Below are 14,847 nucleotides of genomic sequence, written 5' to 3' on the forward strand. Positions count from 1 at the left end.
TAAAGTTGGAGTCGTCTTGAACTTCCATTTAAAAAAATAAAATTGCTTTTTATTGTGTAATGTTAAAACTGACAAACTAATAAAAGAACTTTTAGAGTTGACAGGCCATCTGTTCTTTCAGGAGTCTACGTATAGCAGGGGTCCAAGATTTTACATCATATTGTATGTGTTTATAATGGGGTGAATTAAGGAAGAACAGACCGGTGTTAAAAAGCCAGTGTTATGATCATGTTTTTTTAAAAGTATATACATTTATTAGTAATAACACTTTAAGTGATCACGGTTCGAGGAACTTTAAGATCAAACTTAAGCTTTACTATGCTGTTCTTTACTTTTTGCATATTTCTCTGCGTGGACAATTAACATATTTTAGTTGTGTTGTCAGCCTTTCATGCCTGAAATACAGCTGAATATTTCCGTGTCTTTGTGCTGAAATCCTGTAATGGAATGATGATTTAAATTACACTTTATGCTGGGATTTGCAAAATAATTTATGGAAACATTTTTGTCACAAACTTTGTAAAAGAGTTCTCAAATAGTGTGTGTGTGTGTGTGTGTGTGTGTGTGTGAGAGAGAGAGAGAGAGAGTGAGAGAAAAAAATACGTAAAAACTAAATTTGAGGCCAAATTTTACCTGATTGTTGAAGTGCAATTTTCCTGGCTTTTGTTGGCTTGTGTTACAGCTCTTAAATTGTAGTTCTTTAAATGCATTGAGTGGAGTATTATCTTATTTTACCAAGTAGTGCTTTATTTTGAATTATACTCCAATAATTTTGTTATACTCAAGTAATGGTGAAAAGACTCGCTGTTATGAAAAATGGCTTTTGTGTATAGGTTCATAACTTTATATTTGATATATAAATATATATCTGCAGATGAATTAGGACTTTTTTACACTGATAAAGAAATGCAATTTTATCAAATTGGCTAACTTTCACTTTTTTAAATTAAACTCCGTTTTCTGAAGTGTAGCATTCGTATTTCCTCCATTTTCTTTAGCTGTTTGCTTTTCTGTATTTTGGTTTAGGAGGGTCCTAATAGTCTGATTAATGAAGAAGAATTCTTTGATGCTGTTGAAGCTGCTCTTGACAGACAGGATAAAATAGAAGAACAGGTATTAATAGTACTAAATGTTTTAAGAGGCAATTATGTTCCTACTTTTAAAAAAATGCCGTGCTTCAACCTAGGATCTTTACGTCTTTTATGGTCCAAATTCTCTCCAGGGATACGTTCACAGAACTTATGTTAACTTCGGTAGGAATTTGCTCACAGGAATGTGCACAGAAGTTTGACAGTTAGAATTTGTATAGTAAAATATTTATGTATTTATAGCACCTGGGATACCTTTTTATGGACAAGGACCCCATTGTGTTGGGCATTGTACAAACAGAACAAAAAGACAGTTTTTCAAGTGCTTGTTTATGTTGATTCCAATCTAGGTGTGCGCGCACCCACATGTGTGGCTGTCAGAGATTTTTGCTTTAGCAGTACCCGTGGGGCCGGCAGTAGCACCCTCTAGAGTGCTGTGCTCATGCCGCGGTATATCAGGTGCTGCTGGCTGGTGTGTCCTCAGTTCCTTCTCACCACCTGTGGTGATGAGTCAGAGTGCCTCTCTCGCTTGTCAAGAGCTAGGGGTTTCTTCCAATGGACTTCATGCCTTCAGGCCTTTGCTTGATTGTAGTTAGTGTTACGTTGTTAAGTAGTTGTTAAGGGTATAGTTAGCTGATAGCTAAGGTCCCAGTGGGGACTTTACCTCAAACAGGACATGCCCCGAGCTCCTGGGTTTAAGCCCTGCTCGGTCTGTGACAGGCCTATGCCTGTGAGTGATCCCCACGACAGCTGCCTTAAGTGCTTGGGGGAATCACACATCAAGGAGCATTGCTGGATTTGTAAGAACTTTTGGCCTCACACCCAGAAGGAGAGGGACATTTGCCTCAGGGCTTCCTGATGGAGTCCCCTCTCCGCCCAACTTCTCAGCCCTCTATGCAGGCTGCACCGAGTACTTCGGTTTCCGTGCACAGTGTGTTGGCACTGAAGAAGAAGGCGAAGAAGCACTCACCGGTGCCAAGCAAGAAGGCCCAAGGGTCATCCAGTAGAGACCGGGCCTGTCCGCCAGCCTTCTCCAGAGCAACATGAGCATGCCTCTGTGGCTGGGGCTCTTAGCCCTCTTAAAGGTCCATCACCGACTCTGGTGAGCAGCATAGGACCCACCACCCTGCCTGCACCATCATCATCCCAAGCCCAGGCGCAGAGAGGGCACGGTTCTCCACCTGCTCCTATGGTGTCTCAGGTGCTACAGGACCAGTCTAAGGCTTCCAGAGAGAGAAAGCTAGCTGTTAAGACTCCTCTGGGGATGGGAGAGCTCCATAGGTCACTGGACAAGTAATCCTGTGGCAGGTCACAGCCGTGCCGCCGATTGCCCAAACTCTCCCCTTGGATGTCGAGACATAATTCCCCAGTGCGGGGTCGGCACTCTCCATATTATGACCGACTCTGTTCCCCCCCTCGCTGAGCTGCGTCTAGACGTCTGTCTCGGTTGCTGGGACCGTGGGACCACTTCTCCTCATGTTACTGGTCTCCCCGGCACCGTTCCCCCCGACCCAGATCTCCCTGGGACCAGGACCGTTCACCCCGGAATAGCCACCGGTCACTTACGCCTGGTCAAAGCTCACTGGTAGCCATGACCAGCAAGTAGACCCAGGCGTCGACAGCTCCTCCCTGGTCACTGAAGATTGGTTCCTTTGGTGCGGAGGCCCAGCTCAGCCCATCGCCCCGGTCTCCGCAATGGGTTTGGACAGCGGGAACTTCTCTGCTGTCCACGGCACTGTGGTGGCAGCACAGCCAGTGGCCAACATAGTGTCTGTATTGGGGAGCATGGGGCATTCCGGTGATGATGATGCCCCCTTTGCAGCACATATCAGTGGTTGCGTTGGAGTGAATATAGACGGCCCCACTGGCACCAGGTATGGTACTGGAAGCTCGCTCCGAGGTCAGGGTGGAGGATGCTGTGCCCACCCTCAAACCTCCCTCTCCAACGGCTGCTGAGCTCTCATGCCTCTTCTTCCCCAGACAAGGGACTCATGGGACCTTCCAGGGCCAGATCCCCAGATGAGTTTAAAGAACACCAAGCCCTTCGCAGGCGGGTGCCCAAGAACTTGAGGCTGGAAGTGCAGGAGATAGTGGAGCAGGAGGACACCCTTTTCAATCTCCTCTCAAGAAGCTGAAGTTCCGCATGGTCTCCCTGGCCTCCATTATCCCCTCCCTGGATCCGGGAGACTGGTACGCTGCTCTCAACTTAAAGGATGCTTACTTCCATGTCTCCATATTACTATGAAATGCAGGAACCATCTGTGTCATGGGGACTGGGCACCACTTACAGTTCACAGCACTACCCTTTGGCCTGTCCTCCGCTCCTAGGGTGTTCACGAAATGCATGGCGCCAGTAGTGGCTTACCTCAGATGTCAGGGGATCCAGATCTGTCTGTACCTTGATGACTGGCTCCTCAAGGGCACGTCTCCGGGTCAGGTGCGGAGAAGCCTTGATCTAGTACGCTCCACCTGCATTGACCTGGGCCTGTTAATAGTCACAGAAAAGTCCACGTTGATGCTGGTCCAGCGCATAGAGTTTATCGGAGCGGTTCTTGATTCCACATGAGACAGGGCCTTCATTCCGAAAGCACGCTTTCAGGCCATGGTGGATCTCATTGTCCAGGTGAGGAGACATCCGATCACCATGGCCCACACTTGCCTGCGGCTGGTGGACCACATGGCAGCATGCATGTACGTGGTCAGGCATGCCTGGCTTCGTCTGCCACCCCTGCATACATGGCTAGCAACGGTCTACGTTCCCAGCAGGCACCGCTGGGACCAAGCAGTCACAGTACTGGACCGCGTCCTCTCGTCCTTGAACTATTGGCTAGACCCCAAGTCAGTGCTGCAGGGAGTTGACTTTGTGTCCCTATCACCGTCACTCACCCTGGTCTCAGATGCATCAGATCTGGGCTGGGGAGCCCACCTGGGCGAGTGCAGCACCCAAGGTCGCTGGATGCAGCACAATTTAGCTCTTTATATCGACGTCAGGGCAGTGGCCTGGCCTGTCAGGCATTTTTGCCCCCACCTAAAAGGCAAGGTGATGCAGGTCCTTACGGACAACATGGCCATGATGTATTACATCAGGTCCTCAGCCAAGTGTCAAGAGCCAAGAAGCCTCAGTCTCTGGGACCTTGGTGCGCAGAACGCCATCCACCTGATGGCCACTTGCTTACCTGGAACGTCCTGGCAGATTGCCTCAGCAAGACTTTCTCCTCTCGCCACGAGTGGTCCCTCCATCCAGAGGTGGTCAACCTGATCTTTCAACGGTGGGGGACTCCCCAGGTGGACCTGTTTATGTCCAGGCAGAGCAGGAAGTCCCAGGTGTTCTGCTCCAGGATCAGGAAGGCATCTGACAGGGAACCCTTGTCCCCACTGGGGTTCAGGAGCGCTGATTTATGCTTTTTCGCCAGTGCTGCTTATCCACAGAGTCCTGCTAAAGGTGAAGCAGCACAGAGCATGGATCATTCTCATTGCTCCGGCGTGGCCTCGCCAGCACTGGTTTAGCATGCTGATGAGTCTTTCGGTAATGGACCCGCTGCAGTTACCTCTCTGCCATGCTTCTGAGACAGCAGATCCAGGCAATATGCTGCAACCAAATATGGCATCGCTGCACCTGATGATGTGGCTGCTCTATAGCTGTGCACGGACGAGCGAGCGTGCTCCGCGGTGGTCCAACAGGTCCTGCTGAGCAGCAGGAAGCCTTCCACCAAGGCTACCTTTTTGGCTAAATGGAACCGCTTCGCATGTTGGGCTTTGGACAAGCACGTTTGTCCTAAGGAGACCTCGTTGCAAGACATCCTGGACTATTTGCTGCATCTAAAGCTCCAGGGCTCGTCTCTGTCTTTGGTCAAGGTGCACTTGGCGGCCATTTCTGTGTTCCATCCTCTGCTTCAGCGCAGGTCTGTCTTCGCCCCTCCCATGACAGTGTGGTTCCTGAAAGGTCTAGAGCACCTATACCCACATGTCCGAGACCTGGTCTCCCCGTGGGACCTGAATCTGATGCTGTTGAAGCTCATGGGCCCTCCCTTTGAAGCCCTAGCTTCCTGTTCCCTCCTGCTTCTTTCCTGGAAGGTGTCCTTTTTGGTCGCTATAATGTTGGCTCTACAAGGGCACAATCCAGTTGTGCCCGCATCCGGCTTTTCTGCCCAAGGTTGTTTCCCAGTTCCACATGGGCCAGGATATTTACTTACTGGTTCTGTGTCCGAAGCCTCGCATCAGATGAGGAGTCAAGGTTGCATACGCTGGACGTCAGACGGGCGTTGACCTTCTATGTGGGTAGAACACGGCCATTCCATAAGTCAGCGCAGTTGTTTGTTGCTGTCGCAGACAGGGTGAAGGGCTGCCTGGAGTCAGCCCAGAGAATTTCATTTTGGATCATGGCGTGCATACACCACTGCTACGGGCTGGCAAAAGTGCCCCTGCCAGCGACTGATGGTTCATTCCACTAGAGTGCAGGAATCTTCAGCAGCCTTCCTGGCACAGGTGCCGATTGAAGAAATCTGTTGGGATGCCACCTGGTCATCGGTCCATACATTCGCGTTGCACTACGCACTGACTCAGCAGGTGCGAGACAACAGTGGCTTTGGCAGAGCTGTACTACAAGCTGCACAATGGTGAACTCCAAGCCTACCTCCATTGATACTGCTTGTGAGTCACCTACAATGGAACTGACATGAGCAAGCACTCTAAGAAGAAAAAATGGTTACCTGCCTTTCGTAACTGTTCTTTGAGAAGCGTTGCTCATGTCCATTCCATTATCCTCCCTCCTGCCTCTCTGTCGGAGTTGTCAGAAAGAAGGAACTGAGAGGGCGTGGGCTATCAGTGCCTGATACACGGCGGCATGAGCGTGGCCCTCTAGAGGGCACTACAGCCGGCCCTGTGAGTGCGGCTAAAGCAAAAATCTCCTAACACGCACGTGGGTGCGTGCATACCTAGAATGGCATGGACATGAGCAACACATCTCAAACAACAACAGTTATGAAAGGTAGGTAACCATTTTTTTCTAGACAAATTGGAGGATTGGACCAAAAGAAATCTGAGGTTCAACAAGGACAAGTGCAGAGTCTTGCACTTAGGATGGAAGAATCCCATGCACTGCTACAGGCTGGGGACCAAATGGCTAAGCGGCAGTTCTGCAGGAAAGGAGCTGGGGATTACAGTGGACGAGAACCTGGATATGAGTCAACAGTGTTCTTGCCAAGAAGGCTAATGGCATATTGGGCTACATTAGTAGGAGTGTTGCCAGCAAATTGAGGGAAGTGATTATTCCCCTGTATTTGGCACTGGTGAAGCCACATCTGGAGTACTGAGTCCAGTTTTGGGCCCCCACTACAGAAAGGATGTGGACAAATTGGAGAGAGTCCAGCGGAGGGCAACGAAAATGATTAGGGGGCTGGGGCCCATGACTTACAAGGAGAGGCTGAGGTAACTGGGCTTAGTCTTCAGAAGAGTGAGGGGGGATTTGATAGTAACCTTCAACTCCCTGAAGCGGGGTTCCAAAGAGAATGGAGCTAGGCTGTTCTCAGTGGTGGCAGATTATAGAGCAAGGAGCAATAGTCTCAAGTTGCAGTGCGGGAGGTCTAGGTTGGGTATTAGGAAAAACAATTTCACTAGGAGTGTGGTGAGGCACTGGAATGGGTTGCCTAGGGAGGTGGTAGAATCTCCATCCTTAGAGGTTTTTAAGGCCTGGCTTGACAAAGCCCTGGCTGGGATGATTTAGTTGGGGTTGGTCCTGCTTTGAGCAGGGGTTTAGACTAGATGACTTCCTGAGGTCTCTTCCAACCCTAATCGTCTATGATTCTATGATCTTGAGGAACAACAGTTGCAAAAGGTAGGTAACTGTTTTTTCCTACTCCAAAGAGTCTGCAATCTAAGTAGTAACTACTAGTTCTTCGAATAGTGTCCCTTTTGGTGCTCCACTTCAGGTGTACATGAAGATCGGATGATTTCTAGCTAGCAGTGTCCATTCAGCCCACACATAGACCCCATGGCTTCTTGTGGCAGACACTGAGGCTGTATAGGGGTACGTGGGCAAACTGCCTGCAGTTTCTTCTCTACCACCTCAGCCTGAGACAGAACCCTAGTGTGTCAGCCTAGAGCATACTTGGACTTCTTTCTTTTCTCTTTTTCTCAGTTAGTTTATTGTTGTAGGTCAGTATTTAGTACAGTTGGTTTCAGATGAGAGGATGTTTTTTTTTCTTCCCTCTGGGATACCGGTCTTCTCCTGGCGGGGTATGCCTTGTTTGCCAGGCTTCAAATGCTGCCTCTCTTGCCAGGAGGCTATGCCAGTAAGTGACGGGCACTCCATATGTGTCTGTTGCCTGGGGGAATCCCTTGTCTCCCATTCCTTCTGTTTGGCCCTTTAAGAGCAAAGCTAGAAAAAACGGTAAAGGTCAGACTGTTGGCAAGAGAATGCTCCCTGCAACCACCCTCTGATCCAGATCAGGAGATTACCCTCCCCTCCTCGGTACATTTGTCCATGGACAGATCCTGCACGCCATCAACCTTGAGGCATGCTTCCCCTAAGAAAGGGACGTCTTTGGAACCTGCTGGGAAGACTCCCAGAAAGAGGAGCATGGACTCTCACTGAGCCAGCTCCAAAAAAGACCACGTCCCCGTTGAGATCCTTGTACTTCAAGAGTACTGTTGAGGTCAAGGACCCTTTCTCCAGTACCAGTAGGCCTGCAAAGCCCCCAGAGCTCTAAGGACTGGAAGCACAGCTCCGATAGGGCAACTATATCCTCCACCAGTAAGGAGAGTAAGCAGAGGGTACTACCTGTTTTGGCCCTGCTCAACACCAAAGTATCCTGCTCAGCCATTGATGTTGTCATGTGTCTTAACCAGCCATTGGTACTGTTGTAAGCAGCTCAGGCAGGGGTACCTGTGCCAGCAGTATCCTCAATACCAAGCAAACATTGGGACTTGACATCTACAATGCCTGAAGTACACCCATCATCCTTGGGACTGTCAGCTACAGCAACGTCTGCTATGGTGTCAGTACTGGGTTCCTTTCTGGTACCACAGGAGTTCCGATACTCAATGGACCTCTCTGGGTCAGACAAACTAGAGTGTCCATTGTTGTTGGGTACCAAGCGTCTCTCAGTACCGAAACCTCAGTCTCTGAGTGGCCACTTCATGGCACAGGACTGTGCTCTGTCCTCAGATCCTGCTCCGCTATGGGAGGATGTGAGAAGGAGACCAATTGGGAGTCCTCTTTGATTTCAATGAAGGGTTCTCCTGCATACCCCTTCAGGAATCCACTTTCTTGCAGGGAGGACCTTGCTGGTCAGCAAGAAAGGTGGAACTAACTTTGTATGCAACCCCTACTTCCTTATGGACATCCCCCAATGGCCATATTGGGACCTATCGGCTGCCAATCGACAGCAATTTAACAGCCACTGGTACTGTCTCTCCAAAGACAAGGTTTCACATCCTCCCCCTACCCATCCAGGACAAGAGAAGATATTTGAAGAGCAGGAGGCTAGGGTAGAAGAAGAGATCACCCCTGAGTTTCCCATTTCATCGTTGTTGCTGGAAGAGGCAGTTATAGCTTCTCCACCTTCCACAGCTGACAACTTCAGGCAGTTTCAGGACGTCATTAGAAGGGTAGCAGACACCCTGCAGATCCCTCTGGTGGAGGTCAAAGATCCACAACACAAGCTGCTAGATACTTTGCAGTCGGCAACCCCCCCTTCAGAGTGGCATTACTTATTAATGTGGCTCTCCTGGATCTGGCTAAGACAGTGAGGCAAATGCTTGCCTCTATTACACCAATGGATTCCAGCTTTCTATTTTCCCATCTCCCACCTTACTCCCTATTGGTAGATGCAATGAATGAATTGGTTAGGCACCAATTTTTGGCATCTGCCCCCTATGACAAGGACCAGAAGTAAGTGAATCTCTTGGGGCAAAAATCTTTCTTGTTCGCAACCCTGTTGTTCCAGATCACAAACTCTCAGGTGCTCGTGACCAAATACAATGTTACTAATTGCAACAAGCTCATGGGCTCTATTGAGCAGCTGCCACATGACTGCAGGGAACAATTCCAGTTCATAGTTGCAGAGAGTCACCTGCTGGCCAGAACAGCTCTCCAGGCATCCCTAGATGCTGCTCATTACTGCCAGCTCTATCTCCATAGCAATAGTTATGCTCAGGGTGTCATGGCTCCAACTTATGGGGTTTCCAGGCAAGTTTCAGAACACAGTAGGGGACCTCCCTACTGGTCATAGGCTTTTTCTCAGAGATCACGAATGACTCCTTGCACATGTTGAAGGATTCCAGGGCTACCCTACCTTTCTTAGGCATTTACACATCAAGGAGCAAGAAGCTTTTTAGTAGGTCAGACTGTCCAGAGATCATGCCCTGTTTAGTTCTTTGGATATCATAGACCCGTGGAACTCCCCAGATGTTGCACAGCAAGAGGGCTATTCAGTGGCCCTCGACAACCACCCAGGTGTCACCTAAACATCAGTTTTGATGGGCTGGTCAAGAGATGAAATCCCCCCCCCCCCCCCGGATATACAGTTACACCCCTTTAGCCCACCTCCCTCCCTCCCCTTTGGGGACCAAGTTATCCATTTCAACCCAGCTTGGGAGTAGATCACCCTGGATCAGTGGGTCTTGGAGATCATAACATCAGACTATACCATCCAGTTTGCCTGCCTGCCTGTCTGTCTGTGTCTGTGTCTCTCTCTCTCTCTCTCTCTCTCTCTCTCTCTCTCTCTTCCCCCCCAATTCTCCTTTCCTCTTCAGGGACCCCTCTCATGAGCTTCTACTAAGGCAAGTTGGACTCTCTCCTCCAACTAGGAGCAATAGAACCAATCCCTTCCCTTCACAGGGTCGGGATTCTACTCAAAATACTTTCTAATGCCCCAGGAGGACATAAGTTGGAGGCCAATCTTAGATATAAGACAGTTAGATCAGTTGAACAAATTAGTGAAGCCTCAAAAGTTGAGGATGGTGACTCTAGCAACTGTAATTGCCCACCTCAACACCCTCTCAGTTCAGGGCGGATGGATAGCCCATGAAATTAGTTTTGACATCAACCTGTCGAAGCTCAGGGCAGTCAGGAATTCTTGTCTCCATTTCCTACCCCTCATCGGGGCAGAGCGATCAGGGTCATGATGGACAATATGTCCTTCATGCTTTACATCAACAAGCAGGAAGGAACAAGATCCTCCTTGTGCACTGAAGCTATAAAGCTCTGGAACTGGTGCATAGCCCACCATATCCATATTTCAGTGGTCCACCTCACTGGAACACCACAGTCAATGCTCTCAGCAGATACTTCTCCCACAACTGTGAATGGGAGCTGGGCACTCAGGTTCTCCATGGCTTATTCTAGAGATGACACTGCCAGAAATCAGTCTTTTCATCACCTCCAAGAACAGGAAGTGTCCTCTTTTCTGTTCAAGGCAGGTCTGAGTCACCAATCCTGTGGAGGAAGAGCCTGTTCTATGCCTTTCCCCCAGCACCCATAATTCTAAGGGTGTTGAACAAGATCAGGCAGGACAAGGCCAGAGTCATCCTTCTAGTACTACCTGGCTGAGACAAGCTTGGTACCCTTAACTGCTTGGGTCCAGCTATCAATCGAGCTCCCAACCATTCGACATCTCCTGTCTCAGGATGCTGGTCATGTGCTTCACCCCAGTCTAGTAGTTTTACACCTCAGTGCATGGTTCCTGGATGGTTCTCAGGAATACTGGTTTTCAGCTCTATGGAGGTGCAGCAGGTGGTGTTAAACAGTAGAAAAACATCAATCCGCACTACTTACCTGCAAATATGGAAGAGATTCATCTGTCGGGACGGTGGTTGATAACTCTGGCTGGAATCCGCTCCTGTTTCCCTTGTTCTAGATTACCTGCTGGATCTGAAGACACCCAGCTTATCCATCATTTTGGTCAAGGTACACCTGCCCACCATATCAGCCTTTCATCTCCCTGTCCAAGGACTTGACATTTTTGCTCCCTGGATATCCTCCAGATTTATTAAGGGTCTGAGTAATTTCCTTCCCCACATTAGACCTCCCACCCCATCTTGAGACCTTAACCTGTTTCTCAGCCATCTCACAAGACCTCCGTTTGTACCAGTGTCGACCTGCTCCCTACATCATCGGCCAGTAAGGTAAGGGAGATTGGAGCCTTGGTGGCAGATTACCCCCTTTACCTTTATTTTTAAAAAAAAAAAGTCTCTTTACGTCTGCATCCTAAGTTCGTACCAAAGGTTGCAATTGGATTTTCATCTTAACCAATCAATCCATCTAACAGTATATTTTCTGAAACCTCCATCGTTCTCAGCAAGAATCCTGTTTTCATATTCTGGATGTTAGAAAGGCCTTGGCCTTCTACCTGGATAGGACTAAGCAGTTTAGGAGAGCTCCTAGACTGTCTGTATCCTTTGCAGATAGATGTGAGGGGGCTCCTGTTTCTGCTCAGGCTTTTGAAATGGATATCAGGCTGTATCTCTACCTGTTGTGAGTCTGCAGGTGCTCATCCCCCTTCCCCCCTGATTCAACCAGATCACAGGCAACATTTGCTGCATTTTTGAAGAATGTTCCATTATTCGAGACACACAGAGCCACTAATTGGATTTCAGACCATATGTTTTAAAGTTTTAGACCCTGCTTCATGCCATCAGATCTGATGCAACACTTGGCTCTGCAGTACAGTCTTCAGTTTTGGATCCTGTTCTGAAACTTTCCTCCTAGAATAGCGCTCAGAAGTCACCTGAAGTGAGGCACCCACAGGCACAATTCTCAATGAAGGAGGAAATGTGTCCCTATGGGTGCTTTGCTATTGGCTCTCCTTCCCCTCTGCTTCAGTTGTTCCCTAGGGGATGACTGAATAGAGAAGGACCTGAGGGCAATTTGTCCACACACCTTTACATAGTCTCAGCCTCTTCCACGAGAAGACAGGGCGCATGTGTGGGTCGAATGGACACTGCTAGCTAGAAATTTCCTATTGAAGGCTCGAGAGGTGCATGTGCACCTGAAATGCAGCACACATAGGAACACTCATCTCGAAGAACTACAGTTAGTGCATAGGGTGAGTAACATTTCCATCTATATAACATTTGGTTCTTTTTAATTTATTTATTTTTAAAACTAAAATAATTTGAGAAATTTGGGCACAGTGGAAACAGAAGTCCATTATCTACAGAACATGACAGCATAAAAAGTGTTGTTAATATGGGTCAATTTGTCTCCCCTATTATCTTTAAAGCAATTCTTAATAGATGCAAGTAACTAAAAAATCCTATAGAAAACTCACCTTGATTGTACTTAGGTGAATAACCTACACAAATAAGTATATCCAATACACGATAAATATTTCTTAAATCTAATTGTTGTTGCCACCTGAAGTGCCTGTTACCGTTCGTGACCTGTGAAATAGTAAAGAGAGACTATCTAGTTGCTCCCTCCTCTTATATAAGTCTGTCAGTTTTACTGCCACCTACTATATACTCCACCAAACAGCTATGTACTAATACATTTAACCTGTTTCTCTTAGTCTCAGAGTGAAAAGGTCAGATCACACTGGCCAACATCATTACCCTCTGGTGATGGATACTCTGCTGTGGGGACTCACAGATTTGTCCAAAAGGTGAGATGTTTCCCAGGATCTTTTTAGAGAGTACTTATTGTAAATAAAATCACTATTTCCATTCTAACTGATACATTTGTCATACGGATTGGTGAGATCTAATTTATAGATGTTTCTAGTAACTTTGAACACATCACTCATTAGAATTGACGTATCCAGGATTGGAGAGGACTTTTTCCTTGGAAAAAAAAATCTTTGAGTGTCTATTTTAGAATATTCCTGATATGTAGCAAGCATGTCATAGTTTGAGATGATAAATTATGCCAGAAACTTAATAATCTTTAAATACGCTTTTTCTTAAATATAAAATCATTAAACTAGTTAAAAGAAAAAAAGCTAGGTTTTTTAATGAGGGTTGATTTTGACCTTTTTCAATGTTACTGGAAACACTTTTTTTTTTTTTTCAGGGCCATGTTGGGAGTATAATATATAATAGTTGCATGAAATCAGCTTTTGCTGCTGTGCTTGCTGCTTATGGTGCTTTTGTTTTCCTTTTCTTCATTATCTTGTGCTTGGAAGTTGGTACTGAAAGCTCTGTTGTGCCTTTGTTCTGATTACTTGATTTTTTTCTTTGTCTGTCTCTGGTAGCCCTATAGTCGCTCTTCCTCCATGTCTTCCATTGATCTAGTCAGTGCCTCTGATGATGTTCACAGATTCAGCACCCAGGTATTGTAAGAATATATAGTGGCTTTGTATATCTTTTTGCTGTAGTTCATCTTCTCTCTAACCTGGGTTCCCTTTGTTCCATAAATCACTTGTGCTTGTTTTAGATGAGTACGGATAGACACATACCAAGGAACTCTCTAGTCCTGTTACTGAAAGATTCTTTTTGCATTCTGCTTGCATCTATATCACTCTTGCAAGGGCCTGAATCTCAGAAATAATGAGGATTAATATCTGCAGAAAAAATGTGTAACTTCAAGATCCCACACTTCTGATGTAATAACTTAAAATAATAAAAGTGAAATAACAGCTGTGTGGGATGGAGATAAATTTGACTTTAAAATGAAGGAGAGCTGTTATGTTTGCATGTAAATCATTTATTCTAAGAAGTGTTTAATTTCCCAATCTTTTTCACATATTTAGTTCATATATCTTGTAATGACCATTAAGAAACTAAATCTTTCTACATTCCAACAGCACTGTTTGCACCTCTGAGACTTTCTTTGTAATTCAGCACTAAAAGCGTATGCTAGACTTTATTGGGCATGCGCAGTTTGAGTTTGGAACCTTTTTTAAAAATATATTTTATTATACCTATTCGTGGCAGATTCACCAAGGCATGCAATACCAAAGCTAAAATACACTTGTAGATCTGTATAAGCAAGCCAAACATTTTAATGGTCTCCTGGAAATGTTCAACGGACAAACTATTCAAAGAAGCAATGGGAAAAACAGTACTAAGATAATAACAATACACCCTTCTGACAATTAAGCAACAGAAGGAGGACTGTTGGACTTCATCAAAAAGCTGACATATTGCTGTCATATAGGCTGGTCTACAGCTTTTAACCATGGCCATGGTACAATTGCTCAATACACCTGTTTTAATAAGCCCTACCAAGAGCTTCCAGGCCAAATTTTTAACAGTATTTAGGCATTGCTGTGCTCAGCATTGCGAAGCATAATTGATTTAGGAGCCCAAGTTTAATTTCCAAAAGGGGTTTAGGCACTTAGGAACCAAATCCCTTTAACAGTCAATGCCTAAATACCTTTAAAAAATCTGGGCCTTAGCCCTTATATTGTAGGGGGCTGTAAATTTTGGAAGAAAATTAGTAGTGTCCGTAAGCTTAAGAATTTTGAAAGATAAAATAGTGAAGAACTTACTGAATTCCCAGACTTGCCATTCCCACAACTGGGTTTTCCCTCTGCTCTCCATTACTAGAGGCAGAACCAGACCTGTTGGTCATCAGGAAGACAACTTGGCTCTTCTTCAGAATGTGCAAGCCAGTGAAAATACTTCCAAAACTGAAAAACAGCGTAATATTATGTGTGTGTATGTAATAAACTTTTCTTGAATAAGTGTGTCTCCAGAGCATTGTAATAGTTTTTTCATTAAACTAAACTTGTTCATCCAATTAATGGACAGATTGGAATGACCAACCTGGATATTCAGTGAAGAGAAATCATCATCAGGCATCAAATTTCTCACTCAT

The 14,847-nt window shown here is 46.4% G+C and overlaps 1 protein-coding gene across 4 annotated transcripts in view; it reads left to right on the top strand.

Moving 5' to 3' along the window:
- The window catches only part of CERT1 (ceramide transporter 1), a 161,978-nt gene that overhangs the window by 125,670 nt on the left and 21,461 nt on the right, over nucleotides 1-14,847 (top strand). The window contains exons 9-11 of one of the 4 annotated variants that reach the window (XM_074952711.1): nucleotides 1,027-1,113; nucleotides 12,599-12,691; nucleotides 13,280-13,357. In XM_074952711.1, the coding sequence (XP_074808812.1) occupies nucleotides 1,027-1,113; nucleotides 12,599-12,691; nucleotides 13,280-13,357 (258 nt within the window). The remainder of the gene's footprint in view (nucleotides 1-1,026; nucleotides 1,114-12,598; nucleotides 12,692-13,279; nucleotides 13,358-14,847) is intronic. The other 3 variants (XM_074952712.1, XM_074952713.1, XM_074952714.1) reach the window with 3 other exon arrangements.

Source organism: Natator depressus, chromosome 5 (genome assembly GCF_965152275.1).
Source record: "Natator depressus isolate rNatDep1 chromosome 5, rNatDep2.hap1, whole genome shotgun sequence".
In the NCBI taxonomy this organism is placed as follows: domain Eukaryota; kingdom Metazoa; phylum Chordata; order Testudines; family Cheloniidae; genus Natator; species Natator depressus.